General features: G+C 39.2%; 2 protein-coding genes across 3 annotated transcripts in view; one reads left to right on the forward strand and one right to left on the reverse strand.

Moving 5' to 3' along the window:
• The window catches only part of PAPLA1 (Phosphatidic Acid Phospholipase A1), a 162,668-nt gene that overhangs the window by 72,859 nt on the left and 69,114 nt on the right, over positions 1 to 20,695 (reverse strand). The gene's annotated exons all lie outside the window — the stretch shown is intronic.
• The window catches only part of LOC140755479 (uncharacterized), an 81,978-nt gene that overhangs the window by 689 nt on the left and 60,594 nt on the right, over positions 1 to 20,695 (forward strand). The window contains exon 2 of the mRNA XM_073090752.1: positions 19,502 to 20,128. Coding sequence (XP_072946853.1) covers positions 19,613 to 20,128 — 516 coding nt within the window. The 5' untranslated portion in view covers positions 19,502 to 19,612. The remainder of the gene's footprint in view (positions 1 to 19,501; positions 20,129 to 20,695) is intronic.

Here is a 20,695-nt window from a genome sequence, read left to right on the forward strand (position 1 = left end):
AATAATTAGTAAAGTACTGAAAGCTTGACCTTATTTAAGCATAAACCGGAAAAATCTAGATTCAATTAGACAAAACCAAACGGAATTCCGCGTAAAGTGACCAATGGGAAAAAATACTTCAAAATTGAGTATATTTTCTTGTTTATTATTTGTTATTGATTCTGACGCACTAAGGTTCGAGTGTTCTTAGAATATTAAATGTAAGTCGGATTGAAATCGACGTAGGATAATCCAGAGCTTAGATGAGTAAAATTTTTTAACAAAAAATACAACCGACTTCTATGTCACTACAAAGTAAAAAATAATTGAAATAAACGTTGGTTTAGTACATATTTGTGAAGTCGGCGCTCAATATATTTAGTTGGATAACGATGTAAACAGCGTGTCTAATATGAGGGCGCTGCCGCGCCCTGCTCGCTTAGTTTTATATTATCTTATATGTTCCAACTTAACCTAACTAAATAGTCAATGATGAACTGACTTTACAATTCCATTCGAACCTACACCAAATATCTTCAAACACAACTCAATTATTCCCATCGGTTGAGGAGTTACATATTTTGTCTCCGAGCCACATTATCAGACCCTTAAATAGTCAATGATGAACTGGCTTTGTAATTTCATTAGAACCTACACCAAATATCTTTAAATACAACTCAATTATTCCCATCGGTTGAGGAGTTACATATTTTGACTCCGAGCCACATTATCAGACCTTTAAATATTCAATGATAAACTGGTTTTGCAATTTCATTAGAACCTACACCAAATATCGTCAAAGAAAACTCAATTATACCCATCGGTTGAGGAGTTACATATTTTGTCTCCAGAACCCACTCTGATCCTCATCATATTTAAATGGGACCAACTTGTAGCAATTGTCCACACACGAAATTAAAGGCATTAAAATAGGTTCATAAACGGCGAAGTTATGGCTGTTATATTTACATGGGTGGAGGAGTTCCCCTCATTTTCTCCAGAACCCATCGATGGATTCTAACCATATTTAAATGGAACCAATTTCCAGCTCGTCCCTACACAATAAAAAAAGAATTATTAAAATCGGTCCACTAACGGCGGAGTAATTCGTGTACATACATAAAAAAAAAAAAAGATACCGGCCGAATTGATAACCACCTCCTTTTTGAAGTCGGTTAACAAACAGAGCCAAAGGGAAGAGGAGACTCTTCTACTAAGTTACTATACATAAACTTTAAAAAAAAACCCTATTTTTATTTATCTATTAATATTTTGCGAGCCCCTAACCTCAGCTATTTCTAACCTACACCTAAAATAATACGACCTGCGTGACGGAGCGGTTACCGTGCCCGTCTGACGCGCAGAGGGTCCCGGGTTCGATCCCCGGCCAGACAGTTTCTAAATGATGAATTTAGATGAATTTAGTTGAATTTAGTTTGTGTATTTGTCTCTGTGTGTGTCCATAGCACCCACGATTAAAAAATCCAATCCATCCGACTTTGCTGATTTTAGACCTATATCCATACTCCCTTTCCTTTCTAAAGTCCTGGAACGCCTCATCCACCAACAGCTTAGCTCCTTTCTTTCTGCTCATGCTCTGCTAAATCCATTGCAATCCGGTTTCCGTCCTGGTCATAGTGCGGCTACTGCGTTGCTAAAAATCACAGACGACATTCGCATGGGGATGGACAATCAGCAGCTGACGGTGCTGACGCTGCTGGACTTCAGCAATGCGTTTAACACTGTTGACTTTGATGTCCTCCTTGGAGTTTTGCGTTCACTCTACATATCTCCGACGGCAATTGACTGGTTTCATAGTTACTTGTGTGGGCGTCGGCAACGTATTCAAATTGATGACAAATTCTCCAACTGGTCCAGTACTACTGCCGGCGTTCCACAAGGTGGCGTGTTGTCTCCACTCCTCTTTACTATTTTCATAAATTCTATTACTCTACACCTCACCTCTCTCTACCATCTTTATGCAGACGATTTGCAAATTTACAACCAAACTAGCCTGAATGATTTAGCCAATGCTATAAATATAACCAACACGGATCTGACTTCTATTTCGATTTGGAGCAAAAATTTTGGCCTCAAACTGAATGCTGCTAAGTCCCAGGCGATAATCATAGGAAGTTCGCGGCTGATGTCTAAAATTGATTGGCAAAAGTTACCTCCTATTAAACTAGACAATGTTACTATTCATTACAGTAACAAGGTTAAAAATCTCGGTGTTTGCATAGACCAACATTTATCATGGATACCGCAGATTACTGAAGTCAGCAAGAAGCTGTTTGCTGCCGTGAGCTTTCTTCGAAGGTTGAAAAATGTTTTACCTATTCCCACTAAAATAACGCTTGCGCAGTCTCTTCTTCTCCCAATACTTGACTATGCTGATGTGTGTTATCCTGACATTACCGAGGAGCAATTAAATAAGCTTGAGCGTCTTCAAAATTTGTGTATACGATTCATATTTGGACTACGCAAATATGACCATGTTTCTGAATATCGCGCGAAACTCAAGTGGCTCCCAATTCGCCTTCGCCGGAATGCCCACATTCTATCTCTTCTTTATGGCGTTTTATTTAATCCGAATACCCCTCCTTACCTCAAGCAGCGCTTTCAATTTCTTCACTCATCCCATGATCGATCCCTTCGCTCTTCTGAAAACCTTGCTCTCTGTACTCCTTCCCACTCTACTTCCTTCTACAAGAAATCCTTCACGGTAGTAGCCATCCGTCTTTGGAACTCCCTTCCTGTTTCCATACGTACTGCTAAATCCTTATACTCATTTAAAAATCTGGTTAAGTCTCATTACTTACAACTATAACTCTGGTTTTAATAATTACTTCTTCTTAATTATGTTTATTTTTATTTTTTAATATTATTATTATTATTTTACTTTGCTATTTTATTTTTCAATCATCTCTCCCATTCTATTTTATTCTCCTTCTTTTACTGGTGCTTAGTGTATGCTATATTTTATTTTAGTCCTATAATTATATTTATTATTATTATTTGAACCCTACCTATTTTTCTATTCATCCCTACTATAACTCCTTACCTAAAGGTTGTCTGGAAGAGATCGCTGGTTAGCGATAAGACCGCCTTTTGTATTGTCTTTTAAATTAGTTTTTTATTTTTTATATATATCTTCTTTTATTGGGTACAATAAAGAGTATTGATTTGATTTGATTTGATTTGATACAGGGAATCCTAGTGTGGGGCTGTGAATGTAAAAAGCGTTTTAAAAAAAAATACAAATATCAAATCGGTTAAATATGTCATTTCATAATTAAATATCGGTTAAGTACATATTCTTATAACCAATGTCTTTTTTATCTTTATATAGTTTTTTATTTTATTTTTACTGAGGCTTCGCGACCCTTCGCGATCCCCTAATAAATTGTGCGACTCCAGGGGGCCGTGACCTTTGAAAAACACTGCTTATAATAAAGTTTTATTTTCATTTTTGAGAAACACTGGTTTAACCATATTTTTTTTATTTATCATCTCTTTCGGTAGCAAACTCGTTCTAAGAACGTATTTTTGGAATGAGCTTTTTATTTTTATGGCGTCTAAAGGTTCAAAGTTCGGAGTCGTGCTGGTATTTTGGGTTCGTCCTCAAAGTTTAGACGCTTCGGTGAATTTTAAATGGCGCTTGTAAGTTAAACCTTTGATTAGTAAAATAGAAAGATACTTCGCCGCCTTGAAATTGAATGAAGACACAAAAGGACGATTTTATCATTTATTTTTTTTTAATTCTTGACAAATAAAAAACATTTTAATATCAAATCTATGTATAACAAACTAATACGTAATTTACGTTTTAAATAAATAAGCATTTCAAACATTTTAGGGACATTCTAGCACAGAAACGTGGCAAAACTTTTTCTATGCAACAATTTCAATTCTCAAAACTGGTTAAAAAAATCTGCAATAAAATACATAAATATATTTAACTAATCACAGAGATCTATATATTTTAACACTGCTGTTATAACAGAAATAGGTGGTGCCGCGGGAATCGAACCATTTGTAAACGTACAACTTTACAATAAACCTTATTAAAATGCAAACAAGTACATAAATAATAAATAACTATACTCTGTTGTAACCAGATTGTCAATAATTAATTATTTATAAGTAGTTAGGATAGAAATTTATTGTCACTTGGTATAATGAAGGAAAACATTGCGAGGAATCCTTCTTACCTGAGAGTTTTTTTTATAATGTAGGAGTATCAGACGATCATGCAGTCCACCTGATGGTAAGTGGCTACTACCGCCCATGGACATCTGTAATCAACCCCAGATAGGATTAGGTTTATTAGTTTGAAGGTGGTAGAACCCTTTGTGGTTCGACTCCGGCGGCACCACCGCCACACCTATTTCTACCTAATAACAGCAGTGTTAGGCGCTGCTGTGTTCCGGTTTGAAGGGTGTGGTAAGGGAGACATACTTTTCCGAGGCGTTCCAGCTTAGTCCTCAGGTGTAGCGGCGCATCTGTGGCCGACCTCAGTTAGGAATATCTAATCCTCTCTGGGGTTAATTACAGATGTCCATGCAGGGCGGCAGTAGCCACTTACCATCAGGTGGACTGCATGCTCGTCTGCTACTCTTATATTATAAAAAAAAATATAGTCTCCTACCTGAGATCAGCCACAGATGCGCCGCTACCCCTAAGGACTAAGCTGGAACGCCGCGGAAAAGTATGTCTCCCTTACCAAACTTCAAACCAGAACACGGCAGCGCTTTACGATGTTATCATTAGGCATAAAATGATTAGGGGCCCCCGCTCGTCACCCCGGGGCCCCCACTCCAAATCCGGCCCTGTAAATCCCCAAAAACATAACCCTCCGCTGTTGTATAAAAAGCCCAATTAACACCACAAGTGCGGACAGGTAATTGACAATCAAAATACACGTGCCCTTGATCTCTGCGTGTCCGCTTCGAATCGTGACTCGTGTCTTGTGTAAAATTACTATTCAATTTGTAACGACGTAAATAATTGTGTTTTAGGACAATTAAAATTACGTATATATGTACGCTATCCCGTTTATACGCTAAGGGTAAAGGAGGAGTCCCCAGGGCCCCCGACATAAGAGGGGCCCTGAAAAGTCAATAATTTGCGTTGTATATATGTAAAAGTTTCCTTACATTATTTCTACCTACATTATTACTTTTTAATAATATAGAAATAGCAGACGAGCATGCAATCTAGCTGATGGTAAGTGGCTACTGCCACTCATGGACATCTGTAATCAAATCAAGATAGAATTTAATATTCCTAGCTGAGGTCGGCTACAGACGCGCCGCGATGGGGACTCAGATGGAACGCCTAAGAAAACGATGTCTACCTTACCACAACTTTCAAAACAGAACACAGCAGCGGTACTGCTGTTATTAGGCAGAGATAGCTCTGTCCCTGTAGTACCGGGACCAGAATAGGGCTACGGTATCCCCTGCCTGTCGTAAGAGGCGACTAAACGGAGCTTCCGGTGTTGCGGGCGGCAAGAGTGGGAGCTCAAACCGTCCAGCAAGCGACCCCGGGAAGGACAGCGGTCTGTGTGGTCGCATATCGATGTAATCACCAGGGGATGTGAAAGGAGCGTAAATTGCTGCCCCAGGGCAGAGCCCGATAGAAGGGCATCGCGTTAGGAGGACTCCGGTAGTCTTCCGTTGGAGATGCCGGAGTTCTCCACCAAACGCTGAGGACGGCCACCGGGGGGGTTTTAGTGCGGTAAAAATCCCACATAACCCGGCGTCACTCCCATGGCGTCGGGTACCTTTTGAAGGGTACCCCTCGTCAACAAAAAAAAAAAAGGCAGAAAGGCAGGTGAGTAAATTCGTCTATGTCTAGTGTGAAGAAATGGTTGAATATCTATCTTTAGTAGGCAAAACATTGGATAGGTTAAAATTAATAACGATATTCACATGAGAACTCAAACAAAACTCACTTATCGAGTTTAAAAATCAAATACTACATCAAAAAGTACATATAAGGCACCAATGTCACAGCCAAATCTAATTTTATAAATAACTTCACAAAAAAGTCACAAGAAAAACCTATTAGAATTTAGTTTAGAGATTGGAATGTAATACCGATTATTTATAAACGATATCGGTACCTTAAAGAAAGCGTGTTATAACATCCGAATAATTATCTGTTCAAAACAAAACATATCGAACAACGAGCTTTTGCCCGCGGCTTCTCTCGCGTTACGAAGTAATATTTTCATCCCCTATTTTATCCCCTTGGGGGTAGAATTGACCAAAATCCTTTCTTAGCGGATGCCTACGTCATAACATCTACCTGCATGCCAAATTTCAGCCCGATCCGTCCAGTGGTTTGGGCTGTGCGTTGATAGATCACTATGTCAGTCAGTCACCTTTGAGTTATATAGATTTAGATTATTTTAGATGGATATCTAATATCGGCAAATTAAAAATTAATTTTAAAGAAGCTTTTAACGCGGTAGAAGCCTTAGTAGTTCGACTCCGGCGGCACCACAGCCTCACCTATTTCTGTCATAACAGCAGTGTCGCGCTGCTATGTTCTGGTTTGAAAGCTGTTAAGGGTTATGCATATTCGAGGCACTCCGACTTGTCCATGAGCAGTAACCACTTACCATCAGGTGGACTGCATGCTCGTTATCTATTTTAATATTATAAAAGCCTACATCTAGTTGTCTATACTAATATTATTAAGAGGAAAACTTTGTTTGTTTGTTTGATTGTAATGAATAGGCTAAAAACTTCTGGACCGATTTTAAAAAATATTTCACCATTCGAAAGCTACATTATCCACAAGTAACATAGGCTATATTTTATATGAAATATATTTGATAAATAGATTTTGAGGCGGTACAAAGTTTGCCGGGTCAGCTAGTTTTAAATATTGTTGAAAAAAATGTGGTCTCCCGTATTATTTCGTCATTTTTGTCGATATTATCGATATTCATTTATTTATACTCTATTGATCAAAACAAAGTAGTGACACAAAAGGCGGACTTCACGCTAACTAGCATTTATTCCAGCCAGCCTTGAGGATGTGCAGAAATAAATTTAAGGCGATTCAGTAACATAGATAGAGATAAAGAAATATCAATAAGATGAAAGAAAGAAACATAATGAAAATAAACGTGATAGGGAATAGATAAAAGAGAGAAACAGGAACTAAGTATATAAAATATATCTTATATACATCCCCGAAACGGCTATACCGATTTTCACCAAATTTTATATGCATATTCAGTAGGTCTGAGAATCTGCTACTATCTATTTCTCATACCCCTAAGTGATAAGGGTTGTTCACCCTTAACTTTTTATTATATATATGGCAACACAACGTTTGGCGGCTAGTATCGATATATAAGTATGATATCGATTTAATCAATCACCAATTTTGATCGTACAATGCCCCCATCCCTAGTATCTACCTATCAACAATGTACCTATATTTTTTGTGAGAAAACGACTATATTTCTGAAGTCGATAAATTAATTATTTCAAGCTTCCATTTTTTACCTGTAGGGTCTTTTAAAAATGAACACATACGTAGGTAACCCAATACTCTAAATATATATATGTAAATAAATTGACGTATCTGTGTGTGTCTATAAAAGTATATACAGTGCTTATATCAAAAATCAATGAATAATTTTGTACTGTTCGTTCCGACTGTACAGTTAGCTGATTAGTTACTAAGGCTATTTTTATTTAAAAAAAAGGATTATACTTCCGCGTCATATAATTAAAACCCATAAAATCTCCAGAACATGTGTTTTTTAAATGCATTAAAGTGAAACCACAAGGCGCTCTCGTATGTGTTATTGCACTGCTCTGGCCATGTGCGAATTGGAAGACTTCACATACCTTAGAGAACTTTTTACGATCTCATCATGTATGCAGGTTTTCCTTACTGTTTTCCTTTACCGTTAAAGCAAGTGATAATTAATTTTTAATACGATACATTTGGAAAATCTGAATTGTATGCCTGGGATTCAAACCTCCAGACAGAGAGGACAATTTTTGACCACTAGTATATCACTACTCAAATTGCTCAATACTTCCAAAAATGACTATATTTGCAAATACTATAATTTTGGCAGTATAATGTCCTAATACAAGATTTTTTAGTATTTTGCTCTAATATTTCTGGTAGGACACAAGTCAAGGACATCATAAGCCTGTTTTCTCAAAACTCATCATGTACATTATACACGTGACAAATAAACAAAACTGGTTCCTACACATTAAATTCTACTATCTACTATCTATGTACTAAAAATAAATAAAATAATCCAGTTTTCGCATGATTTTGTATCAAAAGCTTGCAGTCCCACGGATGGTAAGGTCAATGCCGTATGGACGCATAACCAACTACATATGGATAATTTTGAAGGTGGTAGAACCTTTTGTGGTTCGACTCCGGTGGCACCACCGCCACACCTATTTCTGTTATATCAGCAGTGTTAAGCGCTGCTGTTTGTGGTTTGAAGCGTGGTAAGGGAGACTTATCCTAGGCGTTCCAACTAAGTCTTCAAAGGTAGCGGCGCATCTGTGGTCGACCAAGTAGGACTCGTAATCTTATCTGGGCTTGATCTCAGATGTACATCGGCGGCAGTAACCACATACCATCACGACAACATCCTCCTTTGCTATTGGAATATTGGAAGGGTGTGGTAAGAGAGACATACTTTTCCGATTCGTTCCAGCTTAGTCCTCAGGGGTAGCGGCGCATCTGTGGCCGAGCTCAGGCAGGAATATTTAATCCCATCTGGGGTTGATTACAGATGTTCACGGGCGGCAGTAGCCACTTACCATCAGTAAAGTCTACCAATTCGCATTAGGCCTACGCGATGTCCTATGGCCTAGATCGCTTTAACTTCGACAGGAGACACCAATCGTGTGAAAGTAATTGGTTGACGATAAATCTCTGAAACTGTCTTCAATGAAATTTTGAAAATCCATATAGCCTTAGATGAGTTCTTATATCAAATCAACTGTAAGCTCATTAGCTACTTAACTTCAACAAAACGGAAAAAGTAAACACATGAAACGACGGAGAATTCCACTACCTTTAATATGCAAATATTTATAACTCGTTCCAATTAAGGTTGAAATTCAAAACCACGTTGTTTATATCCCCCTCTTATTCCTCCTTGATAATGCGTGAGCGAGAGAGGTATACAAAAAACGCCATTTTGGTACACATTCTCCATTTATAAACAAGTTAAATGTCCTTCCTAACGCATCCGGTTGTCAACTTGGCGTAATGTATGTGCAAAATATTTATTTTGTATATACAAATTACATAATATATTTATTTTATCACAATGTCGGCATATACGATATTTGTCAACATGTCATATATACTATTCCAAGCCGTGTGGTAGGCGGATGGTTAAAACCGACGCTTGATTAAATGCCTAGGCATTTTACAGACTATGTGCTGTTACGCACATACATAAATCCTATTTCTGCCTTATAACAGCAGTGTTAGAAGCTGCTGTGTTCTGTTTTGAAGGGTGTGGTAAGGGAGACTGACTTTTCCGAGGCGTTCCAGCTTAGTCCTCGGGGGTAGCGGCGCATCTGTGGCCGACCTCAGGTAGGATATCTAATCCTATCTGGTGTTGATTACAGATGTCCATGGGCGGCAGTAGCCACTTACCATCAGATGGACTGCATGCTCGTCTGCTACTCCTATATTATCGTCGCACGGAGAAGGCATAAAGCTTAATTCTTACGTCACGTAGGTAAGACCTACAATTCAACGTTTACCACAGGTCCCGATGAAGGTGATCGTCCAAAGAGTCACATCTTATTTCGGTCAACAAAACCCACAGATGTCAAGGGCATCCCTGTTTGTGTATGCACGCATGTATCTTTCCGGGAGTATTAAACTTGCTCACTTAGTATTTAACAACTGTTTTTCCCCGATAAACCGCAAATGTATTTAGTTCTGTCGTAAAGTTGCAAAGAAAAACCAATTATACAATATTTAGTAATACTGTATAGAGTCGGAATCGGGAGGTGCTGATAAATTGAGGGCCCAAAAGATTGGGGCCCCTTAAAATCCAAGGCCCCAATAGCAGGTAAAATGTTACTACATATGTTCTAAAAAATACTACACTCGCTGTCAGCACAGTTATATTAAGCTGAGTAACTAATTACCCTACTAAGTTGGAAATCATGACACTCTCATCCTCAATTTGGGGCACCTAAGTACTTAAAGCCATTGGATAGGTGTTCCAACAAACTCGTAAAAGTTAACCAGAAAAGTATGAAACACAAATGAACCTAGGTTACCCAAGGAACTGGGGGCCCCTTAAGCTGGGGGCCCCAACAGTGTATTCTCTACGTACAAAGTTCTAAAGATACCGCGATTGTGACCAGCATACTGATTGAACGACACTCAAGGTCATGGCTTTGTATGCACATCACGAGATGTCTTTTGATCTTGTAGACGTAATGTTCATATTAAGATTAAATTCCATAAATGCCATTTCGTAGAAAGCATTATTTATTTTATTTATTAATAATTACAAGCCTGCATAGTTTGTGCACACAAATATGTTAAAAAAATGATTTATTGAGACTTCGAATCTAAGTATAATATGTAATACATCATGTAGCTAATGGAGTTCTTATTTATTTATTTATTTTTATAATATAGGAGTATCAGACGAGCATGCAGTCCACCTGATGGTAAGTGGCTACTGCCGCCCATGGACATTTGCAATCAACCCCAGATAGGATTAGATATTCCTACCTGAGGTCGGCCACAGATGCGCCGCTACCCCTGAGGACTAAGCTGGAACGCTTCGGAAAAGTATGTCTCCCTTACCACACCCTTCAAAACGGAACACAGCAGCGTTTAACACTGCTACTTTATTTAGACTGGGGTCCACAAATCTCGCACTGGCTCTTGAACTAAGGCCCCTAAATGCCCTGAGTGTCTGAATAGGCACACCAGCAAGGGATAAAGAGTTATATACGATTAAAGATTTATGATAGGGCCCTAAGGAAAAGGGGCCCCACTAAAAGCGGGGCCCCCACATATAAAGCACTCGTACAAAGCTCTAAAGATACCCCGTTCGCGACCAGAATATAGATTGAAATTCACTCAAGGACGCCATTTTGTATGCACAGCGGGAGATGTGTTTGATCTTGTAGAGGTTATGTTCGAACATTAGATGAAGATCAAATTCCTTGAATTGAAACTAGTATGTGAAATAATGTATGTGTATTTCAATGTGTATGTTTGTTTGTTCCGTAATAACAGAGTTGAACAAAAGTTCACTTTATAATGACGCTTTCAACACTCGTAGCCCTAAACCGAGATTTTTTCTTGTATCATGAGTGCCACATAAATACAGGATTAGGTATTCCTACCTACGGTCGACCGACAGATGCGCCGCTACCCCTGAGGACTAAGCTGGAATGCCTCGGAGAAGTATGTCTCCCTTACCACACTTCAAACCGGAACACAGCAGCGCTTTACACTGCTGTTATAACAGAAACAGATGTGGCGGTGGTGCCGCCGGAGTCGAACCACCTTCATCATTAACTTAATACAAATTTGCTCACATCCAGCGGCTGATAATACGTGTAATATGAACACAGTAAGGCCTATTGCGTCACAAGCACCTACCCAATCAATTCGGACATATTGTCAAACATTACAATAACAAACACGATAGGTAATTAAGCGAGCGAGCAACCTTGGCCTGAAAACGCTACGTTATTTGAAAAGAAAAAAAGTTGTACGCTTAGATCTTAAAAAAATAATATTGATTTAAGGGCATTAACACACTAGCGACAGTCCGCGACTGCGATAGTCTGCGCAGTTGCTAAAATAGGCAACGACACTCGTAAAGGTGGTAGAACCCTCTATGAGTTCAACTTTTGAGACACCAACGCCACACCTATTTCTGCTTAATGCCTAACAATGGTATTCAGCGCTGCTCTGTTTAAAGGGTGTGGTAGGTGATACATACTAATCCGAGGCATTCCAATTTAGTCCTCAGTCCTTCATTGTAAAAAAAACTTCCGCAGTCGTCGAACCTCAGTAACAGTGGTCGAAGTTTTTTTTTTTTTATAATATAAGAGTAGCAGACGAGCATGCAGTCCACCTGATGGTAAGTGGCTACTGCCGCCCATGGACATCTGTAATCAACCCCAGATAGGATTAGATATTCCTACCTGAGGTCGGCCACAGATGCGCCGCTACCCCTGAGGACTAAGCTGGAACGCCTCGGAAAAGTTTGTCTCCCTTACCATACTCTTCAAACCTGAACACAGCAGCGCTTAACACTGCTGTTGAACACACTGCGCTTAACACTGTTGTGTGTGTGTGTGCTGCTGTTAGTGGCAGCGTATCTCTGTTCGACTTCTGGTACATTCAGTTTTATGCTAGAAATTACCATCAGGTAGACTACATGATTTTAAAACATCTAAATTATAAAAAAAAAAAATGTACCCCTACCATAAATAAAACATATAACACAATAAACTACATGACCCTATCCCCAATCCAAGATATCACATATCAGAACCCGTCTCCCCTACATGACGTAATCATGACCATACGAACCCAATGATACCTACCACATGACCACCGCGAAAACCGGCCGACCCGCGCAAACATATAAATATAAACGCACTAGGCATAACGGGCGGTTTCACCACATTTTTATAATATAGGAGTAGCAGACGAGCATGCAGTCCACCTGATGGTAACCTACTGTCGTATGGGCATCTGTGATCAACCCCAGTTAAGATTAGATTCTTACCTGAATTCGGCCACAGCGTTGTTACCCCTGAGGACTAAGCTGGAACGCCATGGATAAGTATGTCTCTTACCACACTTCAAACCAGAACACAGCAGCGCTTAACACTGATGTTATAACAGAAAACAGCAACTAAAAAACAGCAGTGTTAAGCGCTGCTGTGTTCTGGTTAGAGATGTAGTAAGGAAGACATTCTTATCGAAGACGTTCCAACTTAATCCTCAGGGGTAGCGGCGCATCTGTGGCCGACCTCAAGTAGGAATCTAATCCTATCTGGGGTCGATTACAGATGTTCATACGACAGTGGCTACCATCAGTTAGACCGCATACTTGTCTATTCCTTCAATTCCACAAAAAATCAGCAATTTTACGCATGACATTCAAACAGACAAACACCACTTTTATATATACATACACATGTCGATTGTGAAACGTACAGTATGTCCGTCTGTTGGTTAATCACCGATGGCTTTATTTGTGTTGCGTAACTAGGGTTGCCAACGTTACTTCGCCGACATATTTTTGAGTACTATATAGTAAAATTTGTATATAAAATTCTCGTGTCACAATGTTAGTTACCGTATTCCTCCGAAACGGCTTTTGATTTTTACCAAATTTTATATGCATATTCAGTAGGCCTGAGAATCGGCTACTATCTACTTTTCATACCCCTAAGTGATAAGTTGTTCACCCTTAACATTTTTTTATTTATATGGCAGCACAACGTTTGCCGGGTCAGCTAGTATATTTATATTTATATAGAAAATATTATTTAACAATCTATAATACGTATTACTGTCCCATTGCTGGGCGCGGGTACCTCTCGAAGTGAGAAGGATTAGGCCATAGTCCACCGCGCTGGTCAAGTGCAAACTGGTAGACTTCACATACCTTTAGGAACTTTTTTAAGACTGTCTCGCGTGAAGGTTTCCTCAAGATATTTTCCTTCATCTTTTAAGCAAGTGATAATCAATTTCTAATACGCGCATTTTTATTGTAAAATCCGAGGTAATAGAAATGCCGGGGACTCGAACCTCCGACCCCCCGACTGAGAAGCCAGGTTTTAAATGCTAAACTATGATCGTTTCTATATAGTATCTACATAGATCCAAAAAATAGTAGGTAAATACAATATTATATTGGGGTCGGCAACCCTACGCGCAACGCAACCATGTGCCTTGGGAAAAGTTTAAAGTTTAAGTAAACTCCATGGTTTTTTGTTGCCAAACGTATTGCTCGGATTGCGAACTACGCGGAGTCGAAGTGAATTAAGGTTAACTTTTCTTATAAATGGTAAACGAGAATGCAGGCCACGTGATGTACACTGTAATGTGTAATCCCAGATAGGAGTAGAATTCTATCTGAGGTCGGTCAGCGTTGTTAACGTTCAGGACTAATTTAAAGTCGTACCTGCATTGCTACCCCTTATTCTACCTGCGTTGCTACCCCTAATCCTACCTACCTTGCTACCCCTGAGGACTAAGTTGGAATGCCTTCTGTAAATAGGTGTGACGGAGATGCCTGTTTAATCCATCTGATGGCAAGTCACTGCCGTAAGAACATTTGAAACCAAATCCATATAGGACCAAGAAGGTCCCCGTTTCACATAACATAGGAGTAGCAGACGAGCACGCAGTCCAGCTGATGGTAAGTGGCTACTGCCGTCAATGCACATTTGTAATTAAACCCTGAAAAGGTTAGATTCCTACCTGAGTTTGGCCACAGAGCCGCCGTTACCCCTGAGGACTAAGCTGGAACGCCTCGGGAAAGTATGATCTGGTGCCTTCGTCACCCTTGCGTCATCGTACAACTCGCCGAAGGATGAAGTTCCATCCACATCAACTGGACCCGTGGCGGTCCTCCACGGTTCGGTTTGCACGGTCATTTTTGCCGCGTACGTGCAAAATGTGGAATGAACTTCCTCCTGAAGTATTGGGCGCTATGACATGGGGCTCTTCAAGAGGGGTGCAAAGGGCAAAAAGCTTCTCCTGCAAAGTCGGCGATGCATTGGCGACGGTGAAAAAAAATGTCTCCCTTACCACACCCTTCAAACCAGAACACAGCAGCGCTTAACACTGCTGATATGAGGCAGAAATACGTGTGGCGATGGTGCCGCCGGAGTATGGCGGTGGTATATCATGGTATATGGTGGTCGCAAATATCCTTTTCAAAACTACTCACTACTCCATTACCAGAATCAAAAACCAAAATATGACGTCATACCTTCGACATCCGTATATATAATTATATGTTACGTATCCACAAATACAAGAGGCTGCAGTCATTATGTCAGAATGTGGTTTTTAGGGTCTTCCAGTTATTTAGGGGTCCATAGGAAATCACAAAATCCCTTCATTATTTCAGAACTATAAAAAATATTTTTTTGAAAATTATCTTCGTTGTAAAATGCCAATAAACTTTGATGGTTGGACTAAAGCAAGATTATTTTTCAGTGTTTTTAAGATTTTTTAATTTTTTAATTCTCCGATTTTTAAAGTTATTTGCTTTACAAATTATATATTGCTTAAACGGTGAAGGAAAACATCGCGATAAAGCCTATGCACCTGAGAGTTCTAAAACAAGTTCTGATAGACAAGTGATAGATAAGACACGAGGGTCACTGTCGTCGACCCATTACTGTCCCACTGCTGGGCAGTGCTGGGCACAGGTCTAATCTCAGAATGAGACAGATTAAGCCTTAGTCCACCGCGCTGGCCAAGTGCGTATTGGTAGACTTCACCTTACCATACCTTTGATTTTTTTTTAATTCTTCCGATATGCAGGTTCCCTCACGATGTTATCCTTCGTCACTTAAGCAAGTGATAATAAATTCCTAATACGCACATAACTGAAAAATCTGAGTCTGGGATTTGAACCTCGGACCCCTCGATCAAGAGGCCGAGTTTCTTAACCACTAGGCTATCACTGCTTTTACACACAGTTCACTTAAACAAAATAATATTCCACGGAACCCATCCACAACCGACTCAAATATTTTTTTCAAAAATCGAACAAGAACCTTAATCGAGCACGTGCACACGTAGCGCGATGAAGCCAAATTCCTATCTTTTTTCATTCTTTCCTTACCTTTTCTTTTCTTTTATCTTTTTGCTTCGAGTGAATAAATACCCACATCGGACGGTAACGATTGCGGATTATATTGACGGTGAGCGACCACCATTCAAATCTGAAATTGATTTCTGATTTTCATTTCTTTAGAAATTACACTTATCATCTACACGGGGTGGTCCTTTTTGAAATACAATTTTTTGGACTCATTATTTTTTTTTGAGCATTTATCTATACATATAAATAAAATTGGAGTGTCTGTTTTTAATATTGAAATAATCACTTTTTACTACATGCATATGAATATACATACGGTACACATACACCAAAATAACATTTTTTACAATTTTTGTCTGTTCGTCTGTCTGTTTGTTCTGGCTAATCTCTGAAATGGCTGAACCGATTTTGACAGGACTTTTATTGCAGGTAGCTGATGTAATAAGGAGTAACTTAGGCTACTTATATTTTAGAACTAGCTGTTTGCTTTTAGACCCCGCGCTTTTCTTTCTGACGCGGGTGAAACCGCGGGGACCGGGGCACAGCTAGTATTAAGTAAACATTGCAATTATTTTTCTATATATTGAGGTGGTAGAACACTTTGTAGTTAGACTTCGGAGGTACCACCAGCACCTATTTGTTTTTTTTTATAATGAAGTAACAAACGATGATGCAGTCCACCTGATGGTAAGTGGCTACTGTCGTATGGCCATCTGTAATCAATCCCGGATAAGATTAGATACCTACCTTAGTCCGGCCACAGATGCTACACCTGAGGACTAAGCTGGTATGCATCGGATGAGTATGTCTCCCTTACCACACTCTTCAAACCAGAATACAGCAGTAGTTGTACCGCTAGTAGTAGTAGTAGTAGTAGTATTAGTAGTAGATTCATTGTGATAATTCATATTACGGTTCAATAAATAAAGCGTCAGAGGCCAAAAAATAGCAGTTTTTTGTATGCAGACCCCCAATTATTTGCGTTATATTTAGTTTTAGTATTTATTGTTATAGCGGCCATTGTTACACATACTGTAATTTTGATAATTAAGACGGCGCCGAAGTAGCGTACATACATTTACTATAGCAGCTTGTCCACCGTACGCCCGTCATCTGAGCACCGACATCCCGGCCGCCGATATTTCAAGTAGATCGGCGTGACCGCTAGATCGACACCGAGTTTTTGACGGGCCGATGTGCCGGCAATATAAAACACATTGTAACTTGTCCATACACTCCCGTCACACGCGTAAAAGCTGGAACAAAATAAACCGGCGATATCGGTCGCAGTGGACAAACTATCGACAAACATAAAATCGGCTCCAGAATAATCTCATTCTCGGTATCGGCTCGGTGACGGTGCGGTGGACAAACAACCTTAGTTTTATTAATAGGGTTCCGTTTTAACTATTTGAGTGCGGAAACCTTGAAAGTGGTAGAACCCTTTGTGGTTCGACTCCGGCGGCACCACCGCCACACCTATTTCTACCTAATAACCGCAGTGTTAGGCGCTGCTGTGTTCCGGTTTGAAGGGTGTGGTAAGGGAGACAGACTTTTCCGAGGCGTTCCAGCTCAGTCCTCAGGGGTAGCGGCGCATCTGTGGCCGACCTCAGGTAGGAATATCTAATCCTATCTGGGGTTGATTACAGATGTCCATGGGCGGCAGTAGCCACTTACCATCAGGTGGACTGCATGCTCGTCTGCTACTCCTGTATTATAAAAAAGGTATTTGTCCCGTCTGTTCCCCACCCTATAAACTTATACAATCAGTCAACAATGAGGTTCGCTTCCTCACCACCTGCACGGACCGGTTTTGTTAAGAATAAACCAGTAGCATACAACATTTACATACAAACAAATTAACCGCACTTTATTATACGGACACATCGCTACCTACTTTAGTCTGTTACGTGCTGAGTGATTTTTTATTAATTTATTTATTTACTAGCCGATCCGGCAAACGTTGTGTTGCCATATAAATAAAAAAATGTTAAGGGTAAACAACCCTTATCATTTAGGGGTATTAAAAATATATAGTAGCCGATTCTCAGACCTACTGAATATGCATATAAAATTTGGTGAAAATCGGTAAAGCCGTTACGGAGGAGTACGGTAACTAATATTGTGACACGAGAATTTTATATATAAGATTTACATGCCAACAGCAACACACAATACATTATATAGTACGGAACTTTCATAAGGCTCGTATAGCCTTATAGGCATGAACAACGTTTATATATAAGTAATTTATATCAGACATCGAACACATCGACCCGTTCGCAACCATTATAATGCTAAGATTTGAGAATCGGCTACTATCTATTTTTCATACCCCTAAGTGATAAGGGTTGTTCACCCTTAACATTTTTTTGGAGTTTACTCCTTAAGAAACGATTTGAGTTATAAGGCCCGGTACGGAAATTTTATGAGGAGTAAAATCAAGTGTAACACGAAAAGTTGAGGCGTAACGTAGAAAGAGACAAACATATGTATCGGTAGGATTGAACGTGTAAAAGAATGAGATGGAATACATTACACAGCGTATCTCATTCTCGGGGTCTCCTCTTTGCGCGATACTTCGTAGTCTCACTGTATAGTTCACTACCTCCAGTCTGAGAGTTGAATGCGTGCGTATGTTTGTACGTGTGTGTTGCGCGCCTGCGTATTACGAAGTTCTGCCACAACTTGTATACTGCTGCCGAGTACAGGGTATGCATGCTGTATAATAAATGCATATAGTAGCATCTATTGTATACATTTATATACAACGTACATAAACAGCAACCTAACCATCAAGTTTTAATGTTTTTATTATTTATATTATTTTGTAACATACTTTATGTAATACGCATTATTGAAGTAATATAAATAATCCGAATAATTACAGATATATGTTTGTTTCTCTTATCATTTTAGCAGATGCGTTCATATACCCTTTTCTTCTATTCGATATATATCATAATTATCGTTCGTAAGGAGTAAACTCCAATCGTGCGTCGTAGCTGACACACACACACACACTTTTTTTATTTATATGGCAACACAACGTTTGCCGGGTCAGCTAGGAAATATAATAAATTTACAATTGTCAACAAGGCTATCCATAAAAATGTCATTTATTACACAGTTCTTATTTTTACACATAATTATTGTAATTTGTGGTCATCACCACAGCATATTCATACCGATTTAATTATTATTTATATAACAAATCTAATAGCATATAATAAAATTGTTTTTAATTAACTAATCAACCGGAAATCAATATAAGTCTAGATAAAAATGGAAATAGATTAAGACATAAATACAAGCGATCAGTGGCCACCTAGAAGTCGCGTCGCAACTGGGCCTTTCGATCGAGAGGGCCGAGGTTCGAACCCAGGCACGCACATTTGATTTCTCAAAGTTATGTCCGTATTAGAGATTCATTAACAATTGCTCAATTCTGCATTCTTAGATCTTAAATAAAGCTCCATAAGGTATGTGCAGTCTACCAACACGCACTTGGCCAGCGCGGTGGACTATGGCCTAATCCTTCTCATTCTGAGAGGAGACCCGTGCCCAGCAGTGGGACAATCATGGGTTGACGACAAACTCACTTAATCAGAATTAAAATAAAAAAATACAAAATTTAATTTACCTTTGTTTTCATTACAGATAACAGAACAAAACAGCAACAACAGAACAACAAACTCCCAAAGACAACAACAGCAACAACAAAAAACATCATCAACTTAAGTTAATAATGTGTGTGTGTTAAAAACCAAAATGGCTTCCAAAACTGTATTAACTTTAGTGTTGTGTTTCATCCAGTGTATGAACTGTGACAGTGTGCGTGAGAATGACATGGATGGACTGATCAACGTTGATCATTTGCTACGCGGTGGTAGTGACGTCAGAGGCCCAGAGTCACCTGACTTCGACGAAGACGATCCGAGTCGAAACATCGAACCAGAGAAAGTATTCGATCTAGAATCGAAAGAGGATAGAGAATATGACGTTGAAATAGTTAATCCTACTGCTATCGACCAAAGGGACGTTACTAAGTATACTACCGAAGTGTATTTCACTACTGAAGCTGAAGCTATCCCAGAAGCTTTGGGTTTGAAAAACGAATCTATCGACACACAGTCTGAAAACAATGAAAACAAAATGGACATAGATAAAAGAGCCAACGATACAGATAGAGAGATAGACGCAGAGACAACAGACGTTACGACCATAGACAATAATGTTTATAGGAAAGTAGAGGATGTCTATTCTAACCGCGACTACAATGTGTCGGTAAGTGATTTATATTATGGTTCAGGAGTGATGTACATTGTTTTTGTTATACAAACGATGGAGGATATAGAAGCTGTGTTATGAGAGACTTGAATTTTGGTTTTCCTGCTGTGTGGTTGGTTAGTCATGAGGGTCCGGGTTTGATACCCGGCGAGACAATATTTGAGAGCTTCACTTGAAATTTGTCTATTTTGCAGCTCAGCGATGGTTGGTCACGAGGGTTCCGGGATCGATCTCTAAGGAGACGGTCTGTTGAAAAAACATCTTATCAGGGTAGAACATCGAGAGCGTATATGTATAGGTTTACTATGCATATACGCATGAGATATCTATAGAAAATGTGTGCAGAACTCATAGATTAGTAAAGATTACTCACTCCTTACACGAAAATGTACCCAGTTTTGAGAATTGAAATAGTTGCGTAAAAAAGTTTTGCCACGTCTCCGTGCTAAAATGTCCCTAAAATATTTGAAATAATTATTTACTTATTATGTAAATTACGCAGTAATTATTTATTCGTAAATTTTCTCTAAAAATGTATTTATTTGTCGAGAATTCAATAAAAGA

Source organism: Epargyreus clarus, unplaced genomic scaffold (genome assembly GCF_041222505.1).
Source record: "Epargyreus clarus isolate Ecla_fem2 unplaced genomic scaffold, WU_Ecla_fem_2.2 ptg000033l, whole genome shotgun sequence".
Classification (NCBI taxonomy): domain Eukaryota; kingdom Metazoa; phylum Arthropoda; class Insecta; order Lepidoptera; family Hesperiidae; genus Epargyreus; species Epargyreus clarus.